At 42.1% G+C, this 22275-nt stretch overlaps 1 protein-coding gene across 1 annotated transcript in view; it reads right to left on the reverse strand.

Moving 5' to 3' along the window:
• REPS2 (RALBP1 associated Eps domain containing 2) overlaps nt 1-22275 on the reverse strand; it is a 187451-nt gene that overhangs the window by 19148 nt on the left and 146028 nt on the right. Inside the window, exons 15-16 of the mRNA XM_039852292.1 lie at nt 8845-8928; nt 7623-7768 (exon numbers count right to left, since the gene is read on the reverse strand). Of these exons, the coding sequence (XP_039708226.1) occupies nt 7623-7768; nt 8845-8928 (230 nt within the window). The remainder of the gene's footprint in view (nt 1-7622; nt 7769-8844; nt 8929-22275) is intronic.

A 22275-nucleotide genomic window follows, 5' to 3' on the forward strand; every position in this document is an offset into this window, starting at 1 on the left:
TACCTACAAGGGAACTCCCATAAGACCGTCAGCTGATTTCTCAACAGAAACATTGCAGGCCAGAAGGGATTGGCAGGAGATTTTCAGTGATACAAAGCAAGGACCTACAACCAAGATTACTCCACCCAGCAAAGCTATCATTTAGAATTGAAAGACAGATAAAAGAGCTTCTCGGACAAGAAAAAGCTAAAAGACTTCATCACCACCAAGCCAGTATTACAGGAAATGTTGAAGGGATTTCTTTAATTAGAAGAAAAAATGTGTATCAAAAATATGAATAATAAAATGGCAACAACTACATATCTATCAATAAGTACTTCAAATTAAAAAGAATTACATTCTCCAATCAAAACATAGAGTGGCTGGGTTGGGCCTGCTATTCGTACCTGGCATGGGAGACTAACAGGGAAGACCAGGTGCTGTAGGGCGTAAAAAAAAAAAAAAAAAAAAAAAAAAAATTATTTTTAATTAAAATAAAAAATAATTATAAAATAAAGGGATTGTAAGCTGACAAGGTCCTTTGCAACCTGTGAGGTCAACCAAGGGTCAAATCATCACTCAAAAAAAAAAAAAAAGATAGAGTGGCTGAATGGATAAGAAAACAGGACCCCTACATATGCTGCCTACCAGAGACTAACTTCAGATTGAAAGACACACAGACTGAAAATAAAGCAATGAAAAAAGATATTTCATGAACATGGAAATGAAAAAAATCTGGGGTAGCAATACCTGTACCAGACAAAATAGACTTTAAAACAAAGGCTGTAACGAGAGACAAAGAAGGATCCGATAATTCCACTTCTGGGTATTTATACAAAGGAATCCAAAATACTACCTTGAAGGGACATGTGCATCCATATGTTCATTGCGGTATTTACAACAGCCAAGATATGGAGGCATCCTGAGTGTTCATCGATGGATAAAGAAGAGATTCATAGAAGCAAGCAATATCAGAATTAGTAGGGACCTAAAAGGACATCAAAACTAGCTCATTCTTTGAATGCATCCCCTCTAAAAATTCCTGAAATGCAGTTGTCCATCTTTCCTTTGACCTCTCTATTCTGAGAATTCATAACCTCCTGGGGCCTAAGTATTTGTGGTTCTAGCAGGAAGATCCCTAGAACAAAGTCGCCTAACACAATCAGAGGAATGACTTCAAAGGCAATGGCCACTACATTAGTATGAATGAAGTATGAATGAAGAACTGCACCAACTACTGCGGAATACCAAGAAACAAGGGTACTTGACAGATGAGAAAGTTTTCTTGAGAAGGGCAGAAAGAGGCTTCAACACAGACACTGTGTGGCAACAAGAAGCAACCGCACTATCGAATTAATCAGCTTAAATTTTCTCTCCACATGAGAGAAACAGGACTGATCTCTTTGGTCAAAGACTCCAGAGTCCTTTGTAAATCTGAAGGGATGTGGGGACAGTTATGGGCTTCGAAGGGGAGATACTGGACGTCATGGTTTGAGGGCATGTAGGAGCTCAAATAATCTTTATAAATAAAATGTGGCCATCTTTTTTATTCCAAAAAAAAAAAATAGTGACAATACCAAATGCTGGTAAGGATGTGCATAAACCAAATCTCTCATACATTCCTGGTGGGAAGATAAAATGGTACAACTATTTTGGAAAACAACGTGGCAGTTTCTTTAAAAAACAAACCTACACTTACCATACAATCCAACAATCACACTCTTGGACATTTATCCCAGAGAAATGAAAACTTATGTATACACAAGAACCTGTACGCAGATGCTCACAGCAGTTTTATTTGTAATACTGAAAAACCACACACAACCAAAATGTCTCTAAACAGGTGAATGGCTAAACAGACCGTGGTGCATCCATGCCATAGAATGCTGCTTAGTAGTACTAAGATACATAACAACTGGGATGAAAATGTCAAGGGCATTATGCCAAGTGAAAAAAGCCAAACTCACATACTTTGTGATTCTATTTATATCACATTCTCATAATGACAAAATTATAGAGATGGAAAACAGATCAGTGGTTGCCAGCAGTAAGGAATCGTGGAGAAGAGAAGGTAGGTGGGACTCCTTCATCTTGATTACCTTGGTGGTTACAAGACGCTACACCTGTGAAAAATAGCATACAACTACCAAAGACCCTTCAATAACAGGTTTGAACTGCACAGGTCCACTTATACACAGATTTTTTTCCAATAAGAAATACCTGTACTGGTTTTGATCTGTGGTTGGCAGTCCACAGATGCAGAAGTCCAACCATATGCATTTATTGACCCATTTTATATGAGACTGGAGCATCTGTGCATTTTGGTATCTGCAGAGGGTGTCCTGGAACCAATCCCCTGCAGATACCAAGGAACAACTAAGTTTTGGGAGAGTGAAAAATTATATGTGGATTTTTGACTGCCTGGGGGTCAGTTCCCCTAACCCCCATGTTGTTCAAGGGTCAACTGTATACACATACACTGTCACAATGTCAATTCCCTGGTTTTGATGTTATATTGGTGAGGTAAAATGTAATCATTGGGAGAAACTTGATGAAAATTCACAGGACCTCTTGATCAGAACTGGATGCCCCTCCTTAAATGACTACCACACTATGTGTGCCCAGCTTATAAAAGTTTCCCCCTTCTCTGGGATCTGTCTCTATCCCCTTCTCCCTCCTCCACAGGGATGGGCCCCTGGCAGGCAGTCCCATTTGTCTTAATAAGCCCTCTCCTCTATTTTCACACTTGAATGGACACTGACCCCATGCTGCGCTGACCAGATTCCCACTCCTAGGGATGTGAGTTATGGCTAAGAGTTCAATTTAGCCTGGGTCCTGCACAGGGAGAATGTAATCTCTGGAGCTGAAGAAGGTTGAGAAGTCTTCACAGATAAAAATGAAAAAAACCACTCTTAAGAAAATGGAGAAGAATCAGAAGGAGCTCTAAAAGGTTTGCAATCCTTTCTTCCAATCCATTCCTGCCACCAGTTTCCATGAGTCAGCCCTATATCTTTATAATAAAGAGTACAGTCTTTGTACCTAAATTTGCTTTTTATTATTTGCAACCAAAGGAGCCGTAAATAATGCAAAGACATGATCAGGTCCAGACTACCTCTCAAGGGTTCAGCAAAGGCTAACTTGTCTCACCCTCTGATGAGCTGCTTCTATAGTTTATCTATTCAGATTCTCCTAATATTGTTACTCACTGTTCTAGGCTGGGATCTAATCAGCCTGGTTTCCAAAGAGGAAGATGAAAGAGTAACAGTTCAGCAGACATTAATTTTGCCCAGCTCTACTGCGTGGTGTGCTATCAATTTGGAACTGCAGCACTGTGCGGCACCGTCCACTCAAGGTCTTGGGGCAGACTACCCTCCGAAACCTATTCTTGTTTGTGGTCGTATATCATCATCCTTAGTTTGAGCTAGGCACATGGCCATCCAACTGGAGACTACTTTTCTCTGTCTTACTTGTAGGTACGTGAGGCCACATGACAAAGTTTGGGCCAAAGGGATCAGAGAGAAGTGATGTGTGCCACTTTTGAGTCATGCTCTTGAAAGTAATGTTTTCTCTCCAATTGCTCCTTATCGCTTTTTGGGTCCTGAAACATGACCATATTCATGTGGAGCCATCTTCAACCATATGGATAAAGGCAACCCCTACAGGGATCTAGAACATGGAGACAGAAGGTACCTGGGTTCCTTGACAGAGCTACCCTATGCTTCTGGATCATCCACCAACTCAGACATTTACATAGAAGTCTATTTCTATGTTATTTGAGCAACTGTTGCCTGGTTTTTGTTCAAGCAGCTGAACCAATATTTGAAAGAATATAAACTGGGGTCGCTAGATGAGAAAAGTCTTAATTCTCACCTTGGGCCCTGATTTCTCCAAGGAATTCTGAGTACAGCTTCTAAGAACTAAGCTTGTATTGCCTTTTGTCTAGTTGGAAATGGGAGCTTTTCATTAGAAATGCCAATCATCAACCCCGCAGGCATTCCAGTACTGCCAAATGTGGGCAGGAAGGGAAACAGAATCCCAACCACAAGGAGGACGTCATGCAAGTGAGTAGACACTGGCTGTTGGGCATGCGCTGGGGCAGTACAGGACACCTCCCCGGGGTTACAGAGAAGAGCAGAGGCCATGGAGGTTGGCATAAGTTCAATCATAGTACTATTATACATCAGCCTCGGTCGCCAAACTGCTCAAACAACTCTAGTATCCCAAAGTCCATCCAAAGCAGGTATATGAGAAGTGAGGGAAAACCAACTGAGTCAAATTGTTTTAAAGAAAACCCACTTTTGTCTTTATGGGCAGCTTGTTAATGATGACACAGTCTGAGAGCTGTTTGTTACTTATCACCTGGACTCAGTAGCTTACTTGGAGAGAATATTTTATTAACTCTTTTGCCGTAAGTGGAGCAGACAATGATGATATCTGAAGGAGAATTTGTTTCTTATAATACGTCAGTTCTGATGTTCATTTCCCAAAGAGCTGATGACCATTTTGCAACTAATCTATATTTTAGCCTTTTTAAACCAGTGTTAGAGAATTAAGAAAAAGATTTAAAACTTTTTTCAATTTTCCCAAAGATAATACATAGTAAAGACCACTCCAAATGAATAGGAGAGAGGTTGACTTATTATAGACAATGGATGTCTAAGGACAGCAGAGCTCAACTCTTTCCCAGAACTGTAGTTGAGAAAGGACTATGAAGACTAACCATCATTTGGCTGGCTGAATGTCAGAGCTTAAAAAATTATGAATGCTAAGTCACTTCTTATCACTCCAAAGTAAACTGGGAACTAAAATAAGTTGTATGAAGTTCCCTGGCCCCAAAGCTTAAATCCTGGCCATTTATGGTACAATTTGTGTTGCTGGTGAGTGCTAGTCCCTCAACCTGACACCATGTGGTTACTTAACTAGTGAGAGAGTACCATGGTGAGGGACAGTCACTGAACAGGCAGATAAAATATCCCTTTCAACAAATGGTGCTGGGACAACTGGATATCCATATGCAAAAGAATGAAGTTGGAGCCATTCCTTATACCATTCACAAAAACGAACTCAAAATTGACCATAGACTTCAATCTAAGACCTAAAACTTTTAGAAGCAAACAAAGGAACAAATCTTCATGAACTTGGGTTAGGCAATGGTTTCCTATATATGACACCAAAAGCACAAGTGACAAAAGAAAAAATTAAATTGGACTTCATCAAATTAAAAAAAATCTTTTTGCTATAAGTGATACCATCAAGAAAATGAAAAGACAACCTGCAGAAAGGAAGAAAATAACTGCAAATCATATATCCGATAAAGGACTTGTATCCAGAATATGTAAAGAACTCATAACTCAAAAATAAATAATCCAAGTAAAAATGGGCAAAGAATCTGAATAGACATTTCTCCAAAGAAGATTTACAAATGGCCAATAAGCTCATGAAAAGATGCTCATTAGTCATTAGGAAAATGTAAATCAAAAACACAGTGAGATACCACTTCGCACACACTAGGATGGTTATAATTTTAAAAACCAGGTAATAACAAGTGTTGACAAGGAAGAGGAGAAATTAGAACTCTCACACATTACTGGCAGGATTGTAAAATGCTGCAGCCACTGTGGAAAACCGTTTGGCAGGTCCTCAAACTGTAAAACATAGACTTAGCTTATGATCCAGCAATTCCACTCCTAGGTATATATACCCAAGACAAATGAAAACCTAAGTCCATGAAAAAATTTGCACACACAGAGTATAGCAGTATTATTATTAATAACTGAAAAGTAGAAACCCGAACGGTCATCTGGATGAATGGACGAATAAAATGTGGTCCATCCATACAACGAAACATTATTTAGCAATGAAAAAGAACTAAGTTCTGATTCACACTATAACATGGATGAACCTTGAAAATATTATGCTAAATGAAAGAAGCCAGTCACAAAAGACCACATATATGATTCCATTTACATGAAATTGCTAGAACAGAAAAATCTATAAAGACAGAAGGTAGATTAGCAGTTGCCTGGAGCTTGGGTGAGGGGAGGAATGGAAAGTGACTGCTAATGGACATGGAATTTGTTTTTGGGGTGATGAAAATGTTTGAAACTGAGACCATGGTGATAGATGGTTGCACGACTTTGTGAATATACTAAAAAGCAATGAATTGTATGCTTAAAGGAGTGAATTATACGCTATGTGACTCATATATTAATAAAGCTGTTTAAAAAAATAGATGAAAAAAATCTGTGCGTGAACTCCACCAGCTGCCCTGCCGATCCATTTTGGAGGATACTGTAGCCACCACTAACTAACGCATATTAATGTGAAGCAGAGATTAAAGTGGAAAGCTGGAGTAGAACATGAAGAGTTTAGCCATCTTTGTCCCTGACAGACATTCATCCCCTAGGCTTGGGGGTGGCTGGAAGACAGTCAAAGCTCTCAGTGACCATTAAGGACAAAAATGTACTTCCTTTATGCACTGACAGCATTAGAGAACTGTCCACTGAGAAAAATGAAAACCATAACCAGCCTCTGGAGAAGAGTGCTGCATAGATCCAGAATGGGGCTTTGGCTTCAAAGGCGAGTTGCGCCCACAGAACCTGTTGCTTTTCTTTCCATCACAGTGTAAGCGGTATGGAGATCTACAAGGCCTCTAGAGCAGTGTCGTGACATATCTTGAGCATATACATTAGTGACCACTCGGGCTCACTTGAAGTCACACACAGCAGGTTTTTGCCTTTAAAATCTTGCTCAATTTCACGGTAAGGAAACTGAGGCAAGTGACAGCTCTCCTTAAAGCCAAAGCCTTCTAGAGAAAGATGGCTTGTCCAGAGCATTGTTCTCTCAGTCCCTGGCCACGTGCACAGGGGCCCCTGCCCTCCCTCCAATGTCTGTTTACAGCTGGTTAGACAGATATGTTGCACGCTCTGCAGGTGACCATTCTCTGCTGAGATGATTGACAACAGAAACTCTTCATGGGGATTAAAAATATCATTGGGATGTAGAGTACAGCACAGAGAATAGGCAATAACATCGTAATAACAATGTACGATGACCGATAGGTACTACACTTTTCGCGGTGATCACCTTGTAAGGAATATAAATGTTGAATCACTATGTTGTACACCTGAAACTAATACTGTATGTCAATTATAATTAAAAATTAATTTAGAAAACTTTTTAATCACATGCCACATCTACTGAAAGTTGAGTCTGAGGGTCGTGAAGCTAACCAGCTGCCCCAGGGGAACACGAAGTAAGACAGGCAAAGAAGGAAAACTGCCATTTGTATTACTGTCTTCCTCCCAGGAAAATGTAGGCCAGCACAAGGAAGAGGAATAGGAAGCAGAGGAAGAGGATGGAGGGGGAAAAAAAAGGAAATCAAACCAAACCGAAACACATCACAGCCTTGTCCTTGTCCTTGCTTGTCCCTTGGGTTAGGATAAGTCTTGTAGCTTAGAAAGCCTATTTCTATGTGACCGGGAAACTATAATCCCATCACAGAGATGAGTAAGTTAAAAAAACAACCATAAAATCACAAGTTTTTATGGGTGTGAGTGTAAATGTAAACATATCTCCACTTATATACATACAGAGATTTGAAACAGTCTCCAACCCTGCTCACACTTGTCTGTCCTACTTACTTCTGAACTGTTGGATGGGGCTTCATGGTTGTTACAGAAGCTGGCCCGCCAATGGTGGTAGAAGGCTCTTGGTTTTCTGTAGCTTGATTTTCAGGTCGTAATTTCCTACGGATGGGCTTTGATGGGGGCTGAGAATATGTTATGTCCTGCGGATTAAGAAAAAAAAAACAAAAACAGAAAGTTAAAAAGTTAAATGCTCCCCAACTCATGCCAATGCCGTATGTTTCTCTCAGGCCATTCCCCAGGTCAGGCTTGGGCTGTGTCCCAACTCCACACGTGAGGATATGTGGCTGATTCGTGGCTCGGTAAGAATGGGAGGGACACAGACATCAGATTCCAATGGCCTTTCTTCTTTTTTTCATGCTTGCAGCATATTACCTCTTTTTGTCATCTGGAAGGACACAGGAATCAGAATCCAATTGCTTACCCTTCTTCCTTTCTTTTCTTTTTAAAATTCTGTGTGCGGCTCACACCACAGAGCCTTTTCTAACTGAAGACAAAATTCGCTCTTGCCTCATTTTGGGGCTTTTTGAATTAGTTATAAGTTCTCTAACAGTCTTAGTCATAATGCTCAGCATTCTCCTCCCCCCAATTCCTACGTGAAGTCAAGCTCAAGGGTCACAGTGTCTTCTGGAAGGAGACAGTTGACCTCCTTGAAGGAGACAGAGGCCCCTGCCTCACCCGTTTTCCCGAGCCCAGGGCCTGCTCTCTGTCATGAGAGAAGGGCCCGAGAAAATGGGGAAGGACAAGAAGAGGGTGAGAAGATGAGAGGACAGGACAGTGAGTGAGTGGTGCATACTGAGTAAATGACCCAGTGACACAGGTGGGCTGAGGTGAAGATGCTGGGATGCAGAGGAAACCACAGCACAAAGACATAGGTAGGGGTACTACCACACCCCCAAGAAGCTTAGCAGTGTGCTAGATTCTGCTAAAGACATCAGCCCCTCTCCATCGCACTCTTTGATCTTGACAAAAGCAAGGTCGCCATATTTAGTTGGGAGGTTGAAGAGGGAAGTACGTACAGACTGGCAGCAACATCAAGGTCCAGCCCAGGAACCATCAGGACCCATCTCCACAAAGAACCCAAATTCTAGAAAATCTGGGTCATTAACATTTATGTCAGGACTTGAGAACCTTAAAACAGTAGATGCGCTAACAGAGGCAAAAAGCCCAGGGGCGGGCTCGTGATGCCATGATTGTGGCACCCTCGTGCTGGCCATACCTTCTTTGTTGGACTACTCTCTGCAGCTTGTGACGGGGCTCTGTTCAGCTGCGGATGTAACTCAGCCTCGGATGCTTGTTCAGACTGCAGCAAAAGATCAGAGAGAGGATAAAAATGCAAAATGATAAACACCCAAATACATAATGAAGAACATGTAGGAAAATAGTCACCACAGGGAAACTTGACTTAGACCAAGTTGCAGCCAAGCATCAGCAGGTCTGCTGATCCTTGAGAAAGCCTTCCATAGACCCTGATCCTCCTGGTATTGTTCAACTTTAAGAAAAGGAGTCAGGTGATGTCGTCTATAAGTGGATATACATATTGCTAAAAACTAACGCTTCATAAGCTCAAACTAAAAACAACAAGGTCTACTGGAGAAGCAGGGTTAGGGAAGAAATTAAAAATTTAACTCCAAGCACTAACAAAAACAATAATCATACCAAAAAACACTGAATTAAAAAATACATATTAAATTCCTAGTAAAGAAACACTCCAGTAGACATGACTCTTCACCTTAAATAAGGTGGGGGGTTAAGCATGATGGAAAGGGTGAATGGGGGGTCGCAGCTGCTGAGTGAACATTCACAAAGACAGGCGAGGACTGCCCCCGAGGCCCTTCCACACAGAGCAGGCGCCAAACAACCCAGCGCAAGACTCAGGAAGACAGGGTGCCAGGCCTCCCCGTACCCTTAGAAGTGGCTACATTCAGCTGTGCTACAGTACTCTGCTATCAACCAGTGATACAAAACATTAACATGCTTTGTGAACCAACGCGATTTCCATGTGATACCGACATCTATTTACCCACACATGAATCTGCATTATACAAACACACATAATACAAGAACCAGACTGACCCGGCCATCTCTAACCTCTTGTGAATGTGGCCTTTCTTCCTGACTCTGCTGAAAAGGCTTTTCCCCAAGGGCACTACTGCTCTCCCACTTAGCAGATTCTAGCTGGCTCTCCTAGTCTTCTCTAGACCTTCTGCCCAACACAGTGCCCTTGCCTACCTTTTGAAACTCTGACCCCTGGCATCACATGAGCTGTGCACAGTCTCCTACTTATGATTCTTTCCTGTTGACTCCTCTTAACCCTCAGATGTACGATTCCTCAAGGTTCTGTCTTCAATTCCCCTGACCCATTTTTCCCTCCCTGTTTATTCTCTCCCAGAGTAATCCCATCTGCTCCTAAATTTTCACTGCCCTGGCTAGAAACCTCGGTTCCCAACCAACTCCCCACTTGCTATGCAGGCACTCAACATGCCTGATTTCTCCTTACAACTTTTTCTTAGTGCCTTCTCCTTTCCATTAAGGATAATTGCATCTGCATCATCATCAATCATCATCATCATCATCATCATCATCATATACTATGAAACACAGAACACTGTGTGTCACACATCGCCCTAGGCATTTTTGCGTGGAATACTGCATTTCATTATCACAGCCTATAAAGTAGTTACTGTCCCCATCTTATTAGTGAAAAAATTGAGGATCAAGAAGTAAAGGAACCCACCCTAAGATCACACAAACAGCAGGGTCTGAACCCAGGCCTCAGGTCCGAAAGCATTGTGACCACTATGCTCTACAGCCTCAAGTACTCTTGGGCCAAAAATATTTATTGACCAGCTACTGCAGGCATGCCCTATGCCTGCAGTGGTATTAATCAAAGATGAACAAGCTCCAGGCCTTGCTTACAAGGACCCTGAAGTCTAGTGGGAGAGGCAGAGAAATGATCGGGCAACCATGCTTCAGTGCAATTAGGACAATGGCGGGGATGTGTGGGGGCTCCAGGAACACCCAGGCTTGCGGGTCAGCAAAGACTCAGGAGGTGATATCCCAGCTGAGACCTGAGTGATAAGCAGGGTGCAGCCGACCACAGGGGCACTGCATGGGGATGCTGAAAAAGAAGGCTCGAAGGGCCTCCTACGCTCTGACACCCAGAATGTCAGTCTGGGATATCACAAGAACACGGAGGCCAACACCCAAGATGGGAAGCAAGGAAGAAGGATGTGTGAGGGGAAGCTCACTTTTTTGGCATATGGGAAACATCTCAGTGAAGCCATCCAGGAGCCATTCGCTGTCAGGAGTCTGGGTGACACAGACCCATCTCCCTGGGGGTTCTGACAAATGGTGTCTTACTTCAAGATGTGCCAGCCTAGTGTCATTTTTATTAATGGCCAAGAGCCCAATAAACCCCCGAATGCAAGGCTTCCCATGAACTGTGGTAAAGAATTGCAACTTGGACCCAAGGCCCCTTCTTTCCTTCCACACAATTATCTATTGCTTGGAACACCTGTGTTCTGACCCCAAGTTTAAATGGCAGCCTCCTGCAGGGACCACAGGTGTGCATCGCATGACCCACTAGTCAGGCAGAGAGAAAAGTGATAGTCACCCTGCCTTTCAATAGGTCGCCTCCCCTCTATCGTCAGGCAGATAGAATCATTTGCCTTAATGCTCCCTTTCCTGGGGAGATGAGTGAAGTCTTCTTGTGGAAATATTGAGAGAGAAGATAAATTGGGTCCTCTTTTCAACAAAAATGAGGATCCAGAGCACAGCAAAAGTAGGAGAGGGCCTTTGTCATTGCCTTCACTTTCTCTTAAACTTATCTGTAAAAACACAAACAACAATAAGCTGAGGGTTGAGAAGGAGAAGGAAGCAGAGTGAGACATATCTAAATTTTTTTCGTTTATAAATTTACCTTCCTGAAACAGCATCCAAGGGCCTGGGTTTTCTAGCTCTATGACTAGTAGCAAACATCTCCTTATTGTTACGTCAGGCTGGATGTAAACATCAATCTCCTTACAAAGAAACTCAAGACCTCCCCACCACCTTTCTACTGCTCCATGACTGATTCTAAATGGGTTGGTTAGCTGAACGTTCAGAGGAGTGAATCTTGTGAGGGGTCTGGAATGCAGGAATCAGAAAGGTCCTGGAAAGGCAGAACCTCACTGGAGCCAGAAATTATCCCAGGAAGAGAGATGGGGAAAGAAAACTAGTTATGTGGTTAAAAAAAAAAAAAGATGAGATTTAGACATGCAAAAGCCTTTCTTCCCAATAAACAATTTCACTTTCCTTCATGAAAATGGTATGAGGCTTACATTAGATTCAGCAGCCGGAAAGCAGAACAAACCAGGGCTATTTTACTTTTCTTCAGACTCTTCTAAGTTAACGATGTGGGGAGGATGATAATCCATGAAAGCAGGGGGGCCTCGGAGGCTCCCTTTTGCCTCTATGTATTAGAGAAGGGCGGGGGAACAACTCTGCTATCAATATGGACAATATTCCCTCATCCAAAAGTTTGGGTTGTCTGAACGGAAATCCAAGGCCTGAATCTTGTGAAAGAAACAAATGTTTAGACTACAATATTGCAAATGGCACTCCCTCCCTCATGGCTCCATGTGTAACATGTACCCAGGCAGGATGTGGCAAGCCAGGAAAAATGTACTTTTAGCTAAGAGCTCATTGAAACTCGAGCTAAAGTTCCTTTAAAAATATGTATCTCATATTTTAATATTAATACTCTACCTACAAAGGAGAAATATATTTTCATGCTAATTTTGTTAACAAAAAGTCTGGATAGGTTACATGAACTTGGAAGGTGCTGCCACCCAGGATGGAGGAGGTTGTTCTGGGGCTTTGCCTATTCCCATGGTTGATGGGACCACGTGGCTCCTAATCAGCTGGCTCCCCAGAAATGGATGTAGGCCCTGGGAGGCTAGCATTTTGATTCTCCATCAGAAGGATTTATTCAGTTATTCAATTATACAGACATCTATTTCATTCATTCGATGCGTCATTTTCCAAGAATCCTCATCTCAGGTTCTGCTTCTAGGGAACAGGACAGAGACACCAGGCAAAGTGAGGAGTAAAGCACTCTAGGATGCTCCTCCTTGGTCTCTCTCTCAGATCGCTTGTTCTGGGGGAAGCCAGCTGCCACACCGTGAGGACACTCAAGCAGTCCTACCAAGGAGCCCATGGAGCAAGGAAGGGAGGCCTCCTGCCAATGGCCATGTGAGGAAAACATCTTAGAAGTGGACCCTCCAGCCCCAGTTGAGCCTTTAGATGACTATAGCCCTGACCGACATCTTGACTGCGGCCGAACAAAAGACCCTGAGCCGGAACCACCCAGATTAGTTAGTTGTTCTTGAATCTCGAACCCACAGAAACTATGAGATAACAAATGTTAATTATTTTAGGTCTCTAAAAAAACCACTCCAGTATGTCTGGAATTTGGGGTCTAGTAGGGTGGAATAAGTGAAGAATGGGAGAGCTGAGGCTGGAGAAGGGCAATGGAATGGATCATACATGATCCTACAGATCATCGCCCTGGGTCGTGTGTTAGCCACTCAGCACTGTTTCTTGCCTCTATGCTCTTTCCTACACTGCATGGGGTAGAAGCCTGGGAACTACATTTATAGAATCTCCTTTCAACAGAGTTCCTTGTTGCCACTGAGAGTCACGCACATGAAACCGAGGTGAAAGAAAAGCCATGTCATTCCTCCTCTTGCAGCTGTGGGCAGAAAAGCATGGGTTTCAGCAGTCAGAAGGTCTTGTAGTGGCCTCGGCATTTCCCCGCAAATCACTGCTTATGTGCTGCAGATAGCCTGAGCATCTTCAGCTGTTTCCTTCAGTTCTTGAAATGCCTTAACTCTCAGAAAATTGCAGCAAACCTGATAGTGGTGGCCTTCCCTCATCTTCGTTCCTCTAGCACATCTAATTCTTTTTGTTTAAGTACCAAATCTCTTGAATGAAATCTCTTACAGTGTGAAATACCTAGAGCAATTTCTGTTTTCCTGACTATACACTGGCAGACACATGCCTGTTCAGGGTTTGAAACTTAGCCTGAGGGCCACAGGGGACCCTGAAGAATTTTAAGTAGGGAAGTGATCTGACAAGATTTGTATTTTAGATAGATTAATCTGGATCCAGTGAGTAAAATGGAATGGAAGCAACCCGCACTGGGGGAAGGGAACTCAATTAAAAGACTAAAGACTAAAACAAGAGAAGAGATGATGGTCTTTTAAATCAGTCTGGTGGGAGTGGGGATAGGCAGATTTGAGAGCTATTTGGATTGGAGACTGTATATCCCTGGAGATTGGTGGAATGTGGTAAGTGAATTAAAAGAACAATGGCACATGGAATCTAGGTTTTGATCTTAGACAATGGGTAAATGATTGAGAGAAAATAGTTTAAAGTGAGAGGAAAGAAATGTGGCAGCTGAGTAAAATTCAAGCATATTCATCACAAAGCAGTGCTACAACCACCCATCAAATAGGGGGTCCAGGTAACATCAGTTCCATGGGTTCTCTAGAGCAGGGATTGGTGAACTTTTTCTGTAAGGGGCCAGATAATAAATATTTTCAATTGTCCAGGCCATTCGATCTCTTGGTCTCCAGGTCTTCATGTGCAACTCTGCAACTCTGCCGTTGAGTGCTAAAGCAGCACAGACAACACAATGAATGAGCATGGTTGTGCTCCGATAAACTTTATTTAGAAAAACAAATGGTGGGATAGATTTGGTGCATGGGTCATAATTTGCCGGCCCCTGGCCTAGAGGGGAAAAAGAATTATAAATACACTTAAGAAACACTACATAGTCTATCCCCCTCTTAGAAATTCATAGCACATAGCACGTCACATACTCTGAAATCCTGTGAGGTAAAGGAGGCCACTGTGCCTTTGCTTAACCCAGCAGTTTTCAAACTTATTTAGCTTCACCTCCCTCTCATGGAACTCCTATTAACATTCGGCAGAACTAACGTTCTGTGGAATACACTTCGGGAAACAATGAACTATGGATTGGATTTAGAGGAACAAAGGAAAAATACTCCATTTGACTTAATTGCCAAATGCCATGTTCCACACCCAGTCCTTCGAGAGGCGCATTCTCCACAGTGGTTGGCAGATCCGACTCCAGGGGCCTCTGCTATACACCCCTCCCCCTCTCACCTTGGCCAAGACCATAAAGCAGGGTGAGGATGGCATTTCTGCCTGCCAAAAAAAAAGGGCTCTCTTCCCTCCTCCTCACTCCTTTCTTCCCTCTCTCCCTCCTCCCTCTTTCCCTGCAGCAGCAGCTGTTGATGCTGCTGCCAACTACTTCTCTGCATGAATTTACTTACTGGGCTCCTTTAAAACCTTCTGGACACAAATACAATAAAAATCGTTCATTATAATAGTTAAAGCAGATGAACACAACACTGATAAATTATGAATTTTTTTAAGTAGCTTAAAAACAACATGTCTCAGACTCCAGTTCCACCCAGGCAGGCCAGCTTTACAAAGGTCCCGCAGTGCCCATCTGAGTCCAGGTGCTCATCTTGCCTCCCATCTGGGCCACTGCAAAAATTTCAGCGGGTCTTTTTCCACCTCCAGCTTTTTTTCCCCAGTCTAATCCACCCTGCAAACCACAGAAGAACTAATTTTGTAAAACACATTCTCATCAAAACACTTTTTCTCTAAGACCTTCAATGGGTCGCTAAGGCCTATGGCACGCAACACAATCGCTCAGCCAGTTAGAGACCTTCCATCGTCTGGCTCCAATTTACCTCTGCATCACAACTGCATTAGTTAGCCCATATAGAACCCACTCCGGGCACGTTTTTTACCTGAATCTTCAAACACACCAGAAGTTTCTTCCCAACTCAATCCTGTTTGTTCCAGACCATCTAGCCCTGTGGATCCCAAATATAGCTGCACAGAATTATCTGGGGAATTTTTATAAAGTACAGAGTTTTAGATATTACCTCAGACTTCCCTAATTGTGATCTCCTAGGGATGGAGCATTAGAAACTTGTATTTTAAGAAGCTCCCTGGGTGATTTTTATGGAGTCAGCCCAGACCAACTGGAAACCACCGATGGTCCAAATTCTTCAGTTAAGAGATGAGAAAACCGAGTATCCAAGTCTACAAAAAGCCACAGGTATGCTCCAGTGAAAACTAACTAAGATTCTTATTTTCTTGCCCATTTGCCATGGAGGGAATAGGTGGTGTATGCAATATGGTTCCACATATAAATAAATATCTTTGGAGCTGAGTGAAATCTTCAGCAATAACACTTGTTTAAAAGTCAAGTTTACAACAGAGTCAAATCTCATTTAAAAATAAGTAGTCTAATTGGAGAATTAATTCTTAAGTTGTGGATAACTGGTGACTTTTTAAATATGGGTAATATTCATGCTACTGACAGATTAGAAAAAGAAACTAGCTTCATTTATCACCTAAGAATACAGGCAGATCCCAAGACTGGGAATCACAAAGGCTGTGGCTAAATTCTAGGCAGATGAGCAGACAATCCTGCTACAGCCTCTAGGGGATCTCCAGCATCTTACTGGTATTCTAAGAATCATTTGCTGCCTAACTTTCACCTGACCCACATCTCTGCTAGGTATAGGCAAACCTGAAAACCATGTAGTCAAATCCAGGCATAGAAGATGCAAAACCAATGGCCAGCAGCACATTGGCCACAGCAAACCCTATCATTCGTCAGTCTCGAGAGAGTCCAAAGGACTGAATTCTCTATAAGAATAATTAACAAAATCCATGACGCAAGTGACCTATGAGAGACAGAAATAGAACTGAAGTATAAGCACCTGAAGAGCAGGATCTGCATCTTGTTTCACTATCATTTTCTTGGTGCCTAAGCTGAATGTCAGCAAACAGCAGGTCCTCTGATCGATGTGTGCAATGAGCTACTAATGAACCCAACACTGTTTCATGTTCAACTGGATAAGTCAAGAATTCATCCCACAGTAACTAGAGCCACAAAGCACAGCAGTTACAGGGTACAGGCTTCAGAATCAAACCCAGGCTTTGCACTTGCTTGCTGTGTAATCCAGGCATGTGCTTAACCTCTCTGGACGACAATTTCCTTGTCTGCAAAAAGAGATAAATCCACCTAAACTCCTAGCATTGTGAAGATTAAGCAAAACATCTGTCTAGAGTGCTAAGCACAATTATATAGTAGCTGTTCAATAATGGCAGCTATCATAATCAGAAGTAAAATTACAATTGGTTTCCCAGGCATAGATCTGCTATTGCAATCAGCAGCCGATTCAACATAAGGGACATTTCCCCTCTTGCCAAAAGATGAAAACCTAGACTGAGAAAGTGCTGACTCCAGTTTAAGAGTATAAGCAGATCCCCTAAAGCAGGGTATCCACAATCCAAATTTGTGCTACTGGATATTACTGCTACTGATATTACAGGGAAGAAAGAACTTTTTTAAAATAAAAGCCCTTTCAGACTTTCAGATTTCATCATGGCTGCCTCAGCAGACATCTCAGGCAGTATGAACTGACTGTCTCTGGTGGCCCCCTATGGCTGGCTGGTCAGTCCAACAGTGGAGACACCCAGGGGAATACTGACAAAGGAGCTCAGGGACAATTTCAATGGAAATGGATAATCAGTAACTATAATGGGCAACTAGACTCTGGATACGGCAGTCGCACAGCATAATCAATCCCTTGTCAATTCCTGGAATCCACTGGATTATGGACAAGATCCATGAAACAGACTTACTGTTACAACTATAGGACTCTGGGCACTGTATTTTGGTCTAAAGGACAAATATTTTGACTGTGACTAGGGTTTTGTTCTTCTATTTCCAGTTTCTAGTAATTGATTAGAGACCTGAGTCAAGTCTGAGCCCTACCCTCTCATCACATACTTAAAGCCATATTATAATGCCATCTGCAGAGCCAACAACATGGACCTCACTGGTAAGGTGATCTATGGCAGGATTCCCTTAAGACCCATATTCCCCGTTGGATAAGGCTGAAGAAAGGTGCCACATGCAGGCCTCTTGCCACACCAAGCAGACTCTTACTAAAACAGGTACCCACCATCACAATTCAAAGGCATCTAGTTATGAAGCCTTTAGAAATCCTTTTTGCTGGTCCTCAACTGCAGACTGATATAGGCCGACAGAATATAAAAATCTCGAAGTGCCTCGAAGTCCTAGCCTCACCCGATATTTTACCACACTTATAATTTTAAATTCCCTTCCCAGTTTCATTGTTCTGTATTAGTAATGGAATGTCTGAATAATGTCCTTTCTAGGTACTAACAGCTGATACTTAGACTATGATAAATGTCCCCTTTTGGGTTGACACAGCCCTTCTTTCATGAGCTATGTCCATCAAAGGAAGGCTGCTTTTTTAAAAAAATCCAATTATGAATAGCTGACTAGAGAGAGAGAGCTATAAAAATTATATTCAAGAGTTAGGAACCAGCCATAAAATAAATTCAGTATTGATGAGGATGTGGAACTGAAACAGAAACACTGCTGGAGTACAAATCACTACAAACGTTTTTGAAACTTTTTGGCAGTATTCACTAAAGCTGAACATATGCTTACCCTATGATTCAGCAATTCTACTCCTAGGTATATACTCAAGAGAGTGAAAACCCACATCTACTCAAAAACTTGTACATGAATATGCACAGCAGCATTAGTTAAAACTGGCAAAATTTGAAAACTACCCAAATGTCCACCAACAGTAGAAAACAGGGATATATTCAGACATACAATGGAATACTATACAGCAATGATCTACAACTATACATAATATGGATGAATCACACAACAGCATTTAAGCAAAGGAAGTCAGAAACAAGACTACATACTCATGGGTCCGGTTACATAAGGAAGAAAATAAGTAAAACTAATCTACGCTGTTAGAAGTCAGAAGCGTAGTAACACTAATAAGGGATAGAAATCGGAAAATAGCCTGAGGGGCTTTCTGAGGTGCTCTACTAAAGCTGTTTCTTGATTTCACTGCTGATTACACACGTGTTCGGCTTGTGAAAATTCACTGAGTTGCACGTTCGATGTGCACTTTTCAATATGCATACTATATACTTCAATAAAAAGTTAAAAAATAAATACAATAGAGCCAATTTCCTATAATGTCCTTAAAGTGCCACCTAGTGGTACAAGTTAAATGTAATCAAGAGGGACGATTCATCTCTAGTGACTTCAAAAATATGGCCCCATTTCTAACAGCACATTCTGGGATGGGGCTGAAACAGTGCCCTAGACTTAAAAAAAAAAAAAAAGGCATCTCTCCTTGGCACACAATATTCTGACACAAGGACACAAGGATTCAACGGCAAGTAAAGAAAGCTGTCCAGTACGGAGCACACTGGTACCAGTGAGCCGATGATGATGCACATCTCTTCCCGACTCCACCTCCAATCACTCTTGGTGGGAGTATTTATAGCACAGACATCAGCAAAGACTACAAATTAGAGCTTTTTTCATTTTCTGGAGAAAAAATCTACCAGCACACCAGTGAGTGGTACCTACAGAACTTGCTGAGTAGAGCAAGGTATTCACAAAGGAGTCCAGGGGAAAGAAATCCTTTATCCTGTTCTCCCTGACAGGCTTATTTCCCTCTTCCTCACCTTGAAGGTGAGGTCTTAGTCTAGTTCCTTCTAATTCTGCTTGAGAAACACAGACTTGGGAAGGACCACCCCAGTAAGCCTTTGAAGCTGCCAGTTGAATAAAGAACATTTGCTCAAGGTTTTGCTCGTAAAGTCTGAAAGACAACATCTTGGTCAGATAAAGGTCTCCAAGCCAAAGCCAGAAACTATAGACATAGACATTGTGGTCCTTGAGTCAGGAGCTGGTGGGTTAAAGGGCTGATGGGGAGACCAATCTGTCATTCCACTGATTCTTCTCCTTCTCCTCATTTCCATTATTTATGGAAACAGGTGATATGGATTTGGCCTATAGACTGCATTTGCTGACCCCTGATATAGGCAGAAGGCTAGCCTATGAAAGGTCACAGAAGTGGGAAAGAACATGATTCTACTACTAGTGGTTCAAATAAGCCAGTCTGGCACTCATTCTGGACTTGTGACCACTAACTTCTGGCTATCGTGAGTCTGTTCTTCTGTGTTTGCCAACTAGACCCTGCCTCTGCTTCACTGGGCATAGAGTGATAATTATAACAGCTAACTGTTGTCAAGGGCTGACCACATGCCAGACACCATTCTAAGTGCTTTACAGGTAATAATTCATCTAAGCATCACAACAGCCCTATGAGAGTAGACACTACCATTATCCCCATTTTACAGATGATGAAATTGAGACACAGAGAAGGTAATTAACTTGCCCAAAGACACACAGCCAGTAAGAGGCAGAGACAGCATTTGAACTCCAGGCCCATGTTCTTAACTACTCATCAGACTGCCTCCCTGGGCCCAACCCCTGGTTGACCTCCGTTGTCCTTTCCCATTAACACCATAGCACATTTGAGCACTCTCCCATCCAGCCCCACTTCCACACTTCCTCCTCCCGACACTTAGGAGTGCTTCCTAGTTTCTGTCGACTGTGTGGTAGGGGCGATCGGAGAAGGGAAAAGGGAAATAAGGATTCCATTGTTCAGGAACCTAGAAACCAACCATAACTGAGCCCCAGGGGAAAACCTGGGCTATCGTGTTAGTTATAAGAAACATGGTGTCCAGCTGTTGCCTACAAGTCTTGACAATAAAGCATGAGGAAATGGGTTTAGATGAGGCACATGGAAAAGGACAGATATATGCACACCATAAGAAACTAGAGAATGGATGGCATTAGGCATGACTGCCTTCAGAGGACGAAGCGGGTACAGGATAAGGAGCATACCACAAACTCTGTGCTCTCAGTTCTCAGTAAAGTATGGGCCTCTTATAAGTACATTCCATTAACACCTGATGAATTATTAGATGAACTTCGGGCATCTTCCAGAGGAAAGATGTTAGCAAAGAAAGTTTTACACAATAATATCATGAGCACAATATAATAAGGAGGGAGAAGCCTAAGAAAGAAAACAAGCTATCTGTGGTGGGATAAAGCTAATTTATTAAGAAGTTTCATAACATAAAATGTAGTCCTGATAACCATAACATGTCAACTCAGTTGTTAAGAAGAAGGAGGTTAAGAAAATAATCCTGAGATGTGGCTGCAGAGCACAGCGGAGAAGCTGGCACTCTAGTGCTAGACAGCCAGGGTTAGAATCGCAGCTCTAACTTACCTACTGTGGGTAGCCTTGGGTAAATTTCTAAAGTTCTCTGTGCCTTAGTTTACTTATCTGCAAAATGAGGATAGCAAAAGAATCTATTGTATATGGTTGCTAGGATTAAATGAGTTAATATTTGCAAAGCACTTGGAAGAGCAAATGGCACATAAGCACTATACTTAGGTGTTTGGTAAATTAATACAATAAATGAAGAATTGCAAAGCCTCTGTGGTTTGTGTACCTCTAAAATCAATTATGAAATGCATAAATCGCATTTATTGATGATGCAAAAGTTCTGTCTTTTTTTTCCCTTTTAGAAAGTGGGATAAGGATTACACTCGGCCTCTTGCTAAACCAAATATGATCCACTGACCAAAATGTGAAAGCTAGTTTGGCCAAAATGAATTTAAGTCTGCACTGGAGAAGGCGCTTTAAAATAAGCATTTTAGTTTAATTTAAGGAAATACTTCATATTTAGAAAATTATTGGTGGGCACAGTGACTGGAAATTCTTATTAACTTTTGCTTAGCAGATCTATAGTTCATTTTTGTGACATGCAACAAATGATTTTTCTTCCCCTAAATGTTTATTGTTAAATTTCTAGCACCTCCATGGACACTTTTCTCAGCTCTCCTCTAAGAACAGGATTTGTCGCTTGCTAGGCATGAGGTTCCAAGTAACTCATTTCTGCTTTCTGAACTTCTACTTCCTCTTCCACAAAATGATATGCAATGACAGATGCGAGAGCACGAGCACAAAATTAAGAAGATTCAGACACACTCAGAAGCCAGATAAAGATCCCTGTGCAGCCAAATCACAAACTGGTAGGCCGGACCAATGGTTCAAAAGTAGGCAGAGGCAGTGGACAGCTCATACACAGCAGAACACAGATTCAAATGCCCCACATGAGGCAGGGGACTGGCTCCAAGCTCATTCCCCGAGAGCAGAGGCTAAGGCGGCATTTCATGACCTGTAAAGCTGCAAAACCCTGATGGAGTCTGTGAAGGTGTTCAGAGTTGTCTACTTAAGAAAGGAAATAAGCAGATAAAACACTGCAGCCTGGTCTTGGGTTAAGCCACCATTTGGTGCCATCTGACATCTGCACCAGATGGAAGTACTGAATCTCAAGTATTAGAAGAACTGGTCCTAGACTGGAGGCCCATGGGTGCAGGGCTGTACGGTGTGGTTGGCAAAGACTCCACTGAACTGCTAGGAAGTGAGGGAGGCACTCAGAGAACTGAGGATGAAATTTAAACTCCAATTCAAAATAAGAGTGCAGGAAGAAAAAAACCAGCAGTAAGAAAAGACAAAAACAAAACAAATAAAAAAGATGTATTCGACCCTGACAAAAATGAAAATAGAACAGGTAGAAAATAACTTTAAAATAATTATGTTTAGCATCCTCTCAAAGTTAAAAGGAGAGA

This window comes from Pteropus medius, unplaced genomic scaffold, assembly GCF_902729225.1.
Source record: "Pteropus medius unplaced genomic scaffold, Ma_sr-lr_union100, whole genome shotgun sequence".
NCBI classification, from domain to species: Eukaryota; Metazoa; Chordata; class Mammalia; order Chiroptera; family Pteropodidae; genus Pteropus; species Pteropus medius.